Source organism: Rhamphochromis sp. 'chilingali' (genome assembly GCF_963969265.1).
Source record: "Rhamphochromis sp. 'chilingali' genome assembly, chromosome: 7".
NCBI lineage: Eukaryota > Metazoa > Chordata > Actinopteri > Cichliformes > Cichlidae > Rhamphochromis > Rhamphochromis sp. 'chilingali'.
The window spans coordinates 502,613-509,526 of record NC_137934.1 but is presented as its reverse complement, the minus strand read 5'-3'; the positions used below and the strand labels follow the sequence as shown (position 1 = coordinate 509,526).

At 39.0% G+C, this 6,914-nt stretch overlaps 1 protein-coding gene across 1 annotated transcript; it reads left to right on the top strand.

The window, feature by feature from the left end:
* Positions 1-1,771: 1,771 nt before the first annotated feature.
* On the top strand, positions 1,772-3,889 carry LOC308400387 (beta-2-microglobulin-like). Its single transcript, XM_080888048.1, has 3 exons — positions 1,772-1,925; positions 3,002-3,277; positions 3,456-3,889. The coding sequence occupies exons 1-3, from the start codon at positions 1,862-1,864 to the stop codon at positions 3,467-3,469; spliced, it is 354 nt and encodes a 117-aa protein (XP_080744174.1). The 5' UTR covers positions 1,772-1,861; the 3' UTR covers positions 3,470-3,889.
* Positions 3,890-6,914: the final 3,025 nt, after the last annotated feature.

The following is a 6,914-nucleotide window of genomic DNA, read 5'->3' as shown; positions in this document are numbered from 1 at the left end:
GGTGGGACATGCCCGGAACACCTCACCCAGGAGGCGCCCAGGAGGCATCCTGGTCAGATGCCCGAACCACCTCAGCTGGCTCCTTTCGAAAAGGAGCCAAAGAGTTTTTACTTTGGTCAAATTTGTCTTTGTCACCTGTCCATGAGTGCTGGTGCAAATATTTACTAAAATTTAGCATAAATCGATGACACTGATTGTTATGTTGTGGTGGGTTTTTTATACTGAGAGAAGTTCTGGAGACAGTCTTGCAGATCACATATTTTATTATCTGGTAGTTAAAGCTTTGAATTGCACAGCTGTGGACTTCTCTATGTTAAGTGAAGCACAATTCATGATTAAAAGTATATATTAGACAACTGAAAGCAGGAAATATTTGTGACTATTGATGGGAAGATGCTGTGGTTTAGACTCAGCACTCCCCGATTTGTTCTCCTCGTGGTCCTTCCACATGGAAATGCTCTTTGACCTCCAGTCCTGTGTGAGAAAACTCCTGCCTACCTTACAGTTGTTACCGGGCTACACTCAGCTCTGCCTGTCCCTCTGAGTTAACCCTTCACACCCTGAGGTTAATGCTCGGATCCTTTTAATGAAGAGTGTATCAAACCTATTATCGGCATACTAATGTTAAAAAGAAACTGTCAAAAAACACATTTTTTATTTGTTACCACAGATGTATAATCTGCTGCACAAACTGTCTTAAGAAGGCCAATCTGATGGAGGCAATCCAGGACAGCTGGGAGATGACCTCATATGCTCCACCCCGGACATGAAAGGAGAAAACAACAACTAACCAGCGCTAGTCTGTCACAACACTGAAGTCATGAAAATGAAACTAAACTTAAAGATTTTTCACACAATAAAAACTAAAATAGGCGACAGGAAATTAACTGAAACCAAACCGAGCGCAAACAGAAAACTAATAGTGAGAACAGTTTGATTAAAACACGAAATTATGGATTTATTCATTATTTTGTTTCTCTTGTGATATCAAATCTGGTGATCATGGCTTGTATCCGGTAGATTTTCCTCAGAGTCCCCCTGTTTGTATGTTAATGAAGGAGATGCATTATTTGTCTTTTGAAAGTATGAATAAATGTAGACGCTAGCACAAAATATACCAAATCATAAAGAAATAAGACTTACTGATTATGGTAAATGGCCTGGTTGTTATATAGCTCTTTTCTGCTCAACATGAACAGTCAGAGTCCTTTAATACAACATGTATCACTTTATACGAGCACCCTTTTCCTATGATTAAATGCTTTCTATCTAACATTCACACACTGATGGATCGGAGACCAGCCTGGGTTAGCAGCCAGGGATCAAACCACCAACCTTCTGATTAGGTAACCTGCTCTACTTTCTGCACTACAATCACCCAAAATTATGTTGAGCTGTCCAAAATGTGCCTGAACAAGTCATATACAAATTTAAAGGAATTAAAACCAAACCAGAATAAAACTGAGGGGGAAAAGTTAAGAAAACAAAAAATAAGTGAATAAAGACAAGAAAAAGAAAACAGAATCTGAAACGAAGGAACTATGAATACTTTAGCATGAGATCATTATTATTATTAACAACAATAATTACAGAATATCATAAATAATAGTTCTATGGAGATTAAAACTTCAGGTAGTTTCCAGGGAGGTTCCACATGTGCCTGTCATGAGTGAGCGAAACCTCTTTACTAGGATTCTACCTGGTAACAGCATGAGAGAAATGAATGATTGGCCCGTGTGGCTGTGGGCTGTCTTACAGCGTTCGCATATCCTCACGCGCTCCACTTTTTTACTTTATTCCAGCTTCGCGAGCGCGAGAGACGAACAGCTCTCAGCAGGATCTGCGACTACAAAGAGAAAACATGAAGGCCGTCCTGTGTTTGGCTGTTATCGCAGCTGTTTACTGCGCAGTGGAGGGGAAATACTGTAAGTACTTTTTTCAAAAAGTCTCCCTGAAATACTGAAGGTTGAGTCCTGTCATTTTACTGAACTTATAAAAGTCTGAACTTCAAGTCAAACGGTTTCTATCCTTTGTGTAAATCTTAATCACGGTTTGGTTAGTCTGTAAGTTTTACGTCATATTTTTATACGTTTTTCAACAAAGACAAAACAAAGCCGTCAGGGAGGGGTTCATAAGGTGCTTTGATTTGAGGAAAACAAAGCTGCGTTTATCGACTCTAAACAGTTTCAGTCCAGAGACGATTCGTTTTGACTGGACAATAAATATGTAAGGAGAAAACCGTCCATGGTGTTTTTAACAGAGTGGAATTCCCCCCCAGCTTTTTGGATTTGGTTTCGATTTCTTGTAAATACATAGAGCGCCCTCAGCTGGCTGCAGGATATTTTAATACAAGGATTTCTCTTCTTACTATTTCTGTCCTTTCATTGCAAAAGTAATTACTTGGTTGTATTTGCTGATATTGTTGAGGACAATCCACTTTCACACTGATTCAGTGTGAAAGCATCAGTATGTGAGCACGTCCCATTTTATCAGGGGTAAATAAATTTGTCGTGTTGGGGATAAAAATACATTTACAGGTAACATATGGGCCACAAAACAAAAACAGGAAAGTCATTCAAACACCAATTCAGTTCTGTTTTCAGCAAGCGAGTCTTTTCATATTTATAGTCTAAGCCAGCGGTCCCCAACCCCGGCCCGCGGACCGGTACCGGCCGCAAGAGTTGAGGCTCGTGTGTGAAATTCATGGTTTTCAAGGTTTTTATCGTTTTTAGTGTTAACTCGGTTTCCCTGGGTCTTTTCATTGTGTTATGAATAAACCTTCTTTTTTGGTTCCGGTACTGGTTTTATTTTGTCGTATTTATCACCTCAAAGGCTGGTCCGTGAAAGTATTGTCAGATATAAACCGGTCCATGGCGCAAAAAAGGTTGGGGACCGCTGGTCTAAAATCATCATAACGAAATTGGCCTCAGACAGGCTGGACCACTTATGAATACTGATCCCTTATTAAGGATATTACTTTCTCTTTCATTCTTGCCTTTAGCTCCACCAAAGACTCAGGTTTACAGCCGTAATCCTGGAAAGTATGGAGAGGAAAATGTCTTGATCTGCCACGTGAGTGATTTCCACCCCCCTGACATCACCATCACACTGCTGAAGGATGGGGCAGAAATTCCTGATGCCAAGCAGACTGACCTGGTCTTCAACCAGGACTGGCACTTCCATCTGACCAAGCACGTCGCTTTTACACCAAAGGAAGGAGAAAACTACGCCTGCAAAGTCACTCATGGGACACAAGAACCAAAAACCTTTGGTTGGGGTGAGTTAAGATAGCCAAAACTATATACAGTCATAAGCATTATGTAGTAACCTCAAATTTAAAAAAATACAAAAGAAAATTAAACATGTTTAATACTTTTATAAATGAATCAGCGGTGAATGAAATTGTCTTTCTGTGCTTTTATGAAATGAATAACCTTAATATTTTCTCTTTACAGAGTCAAACATGTAAACACCAATGGGGACCAAAGAGTGTCACATCGGTCATGTTGTCCCCGCTACCCAACATCTGTCCTTCCTGTACAATCAGAGTCCGCCGTGTAGCGTCAGATTTGTTTCTTCTCATCAGAATAATTATCAGTAACATATTAGGTAACAGTAATTTCTCAATATTATTTTGGTATGATGTAGAGATTATAAAAATTTAGGGTGTCACTTTTTGCTGGTTTGCCTTTGACTAAGTGGATTTGCTCAGCTGTAATCACAAAAGCCTCGTTTGTTTCACCCTGTTGTAATATTTTTCCATATGTGAGGGGTTCTTTGGCCATTATGCAATAAACTGTTTTATACCTAAATGAGTTTCTCAAATGATAGAATAATGGGTTATATGTATGTGTGTATACATATAAAATAATAAAAATTCTTGAAAATTTCTGGTGTTTTTATTATTATTATTTTACAAAAACCCTAAAATGTATCATTTTATACAGAAATATTGATTCTTTATGTTGTGAAAACAAATGTGCTGTGTGTTCATCAGGCATAGGTCTCCACGAGTTTGAGAGTCCTGCAAAGTGTCTCTTGACAGACAATCATGAAAACGATCATTTGCGCGAGGCTTTGTAGTCCTGTAAAAACTAAACAAACATCTCACATCCTCCAGCTTCACTGTGTTTATGCTAACATAGCTGTGTAGCTAGCGATCACGTAGCACATCATTATATAGCAGCTAGCTCAACTTCAGTAACCCTACAAACGTCACTGCTGTTTAGTTTTCTGTCTTCATTTATGTTGGAAGTGATAGCAGAGCTGTACGTTTGAATGCTTCAGAAATCTCTCAGTCAGAACATGCTATATCATGCTTAGGTGGAAGCTAGCGAGCTAACTTCCTGCCAACTTATAACTAAATGTAATAAATCCTGTTTTCATGGATGCCTGGATGTTAAACTTAATTGTTACACCTGGTAAAGCAGCAACACTGATCATTTTATTAAAGATGAAAGAATTTAGACAGTTTGTAACTCTCAGTGATGCCGCAGTGTTCGTTTGACTTTGGGACCTGCAGAAGATTTGTATGTTATCATAAAAAGCTAGTTTAGGTATTTGGACTATATGAAAATATAGTCCAAATAGTTTTTAAAGTTTTAAAAACTGAGCTTTAAATTATTAGCGGTAATAAAAAATGAGAAAAGCCGACAGTGATCCCTGACTGTTTTTATGGGCTTGTTGAGATTAAATAGAACAAGATACAAAGAATTAAAACACATTAAAAACACAACTGACTTAATAAATGTAAAAAAAAAAACCCAAAGAATTACCAGTTGTTGGGGGGTTTTTTTTTTACCTTAGTTTTGGGGCGACCTTTGCTCAGGGAAGCGTATCTGTAACCGGAAGGTTGCCGGTTCGATCCCCGGGCTCTCTGTCCTGGTTGTTGTGTCCTTGGGCAAGACACTTCACCTACCGCCTACTGCTGTTGGCCAGAGGGGCCGATGGCGTGATATGGCAGCCTCGCTTCTGTCAGTCTGCCCCAGGGCAGCTGTGGCTACAACTGTAGCTGCCTCCACCAGTGTGTGAACGTGAGAGTGAATGAATAGTGGCATTGTAAAGCGCTTTGGGTGCCTTGAAAAGCGCTATATAAATCCAATCCATTATTATTATTATTATTAAATGCAGAGTACGTTGGGCCCGGAAGCAGGATTCATCATGTCATCACTTAAAGACCAGATAAACTTTTTATAAATTAATTAAACAAATGTAACAAGTACAAAAAATATGGCAACAATTGCAAAGCCTTTTCCAACCCTTCACACAGACACTGCTATCAGGAAAGCTCGCCAGCGACTCTACTTCCTGAGGAGGCTGAGGAAGCTTGGCATGAACGCTAACATCACCTCAAATTTCTACAGGTGTGCGATCGAGAGCTTGCTGACGAGCTGCATTACAGTTTGGTACGGAAGCTGCTCTGCCAGCAGCCGGCAATCACTACAGAGGGTGGTGAAGGCAGCAGAGCACATCACTGGCACGAGGCTTCCTGCCATTCAGGACATTTATCTCCAGCGATGCCTCCGCAGAGCACACAGCATCACCAAGGACCACAGCCACCCAGCACATCAGCTCTTCTCCTTGTTTCCATCTGGCAGACGTTACAGGAGTCTGTCATCAAGCCATTCGACACTTCAACCACAACACCTAAACACACACAACACAGATGCACTCAGAATCGGTCCTACAGTTTCATAGGTACATTTTACACTCTGCACGGGTCACTTCACTGTTATTAGTATTTAAACAAATAAAAACCGTACTCCATGCAATACTGTACTAAGTGCCACTCAAAATTTGCCACTGCCATGTGCAATATTTCATTTGCCCCCCCAGCCCACAATTGTGTTGATATTATTTTCATTATCTGTAATTAAATTAAATAAATAAATAATAACTAATTAAATAAATTAATAAATTAAAAGACATAAAATAAAATACAATTCTAACCTAGGGGTTTTCTAAAAGCTTCAGTGCAGAGCCACAGCTTGTTTTTGTCCATAAACTTCACTGTTCACTGTGAGAAGTGAAAAAGGACGGCCTTGTTGTCAGAGATCGACATTTATGAATGAAGAATTTACCCATAATAATGATCGCAGTTAAGACATTTTCAAGTTTCTTTTTTTCTTAAAGATCCAAAAATACTTTTTTTTGAAAATTCACGTAAGTTTGGAATCTTTGGGAAAAGCCAGTAGTGTACATCGTCCCACGGGGCTTTACAGTGTATACACTGGTAAAATAAATGTTTTGTCATTCAGTATTCCCATCACAGAAAGAACAAGAGTTATTATCAACACCAAAACGATGTGTGGGAAATTCTTTGGAAAGGTAAACACCTGAGAGGATTTTCTAAGGTCTGACAAAGCAGCAATTCCGGGCTGTTGTGCCAAAAAGTGATTGCTCGTATTTAAACTGCTATAAGTAACTTGTTGGGCTATAAATTGTGAAACATAAGTCAAATGCTTCCCTCATGGAGGACACAAAGTCACACTGAGCCACAAACAACATTCGTGTAACAAGCTAGAAGGCGCAACCAGTTTTTGGCAGTGACTTTTATATAACCTTTATTTATGCAGTTAAAAAAAATCTAATTAACATTGAAAATGTCTTTTGTAAGAGTAAGTTGGCCAAGAGGACAGAAGAAATGGCAGCAAATATTACAATAGTTCAGTAAAAATATTTTAAGTGGGGATAAAGGACCGGATTGGTTATAATGTAAGTACAACAACACAGAGTTGTAAAGATACTTGAAAAACTGATAATTTTTTAATTCTATATAAAACCTCTTTGTAAACGCTGTTCACCGAAGTCTGTTTACCAACATACGTAAAGATATTACACATAAAAAATACACGGAAACATTTGTTTTTGGCACAACACCGGCAGCCATCTCAAACATGGCGGCTTATTTGCTC

Coding starts and splice junctions, on each gene's coding strand:
- LOC308400387 (XM_080888048.1), top strand. CDS start 1,862: ATGAAGGCCGTCCTGTGTTTGGCTGTTATCGCAGCTGTTTACTGCGCA. Junction 1,926..3,001: donor CGCAGTGGAGGGGAAATACT/GTAAGTACTTTT, acceptor TCTTGCCTTTAG/CTCCACCAAAGACTCAGGTT.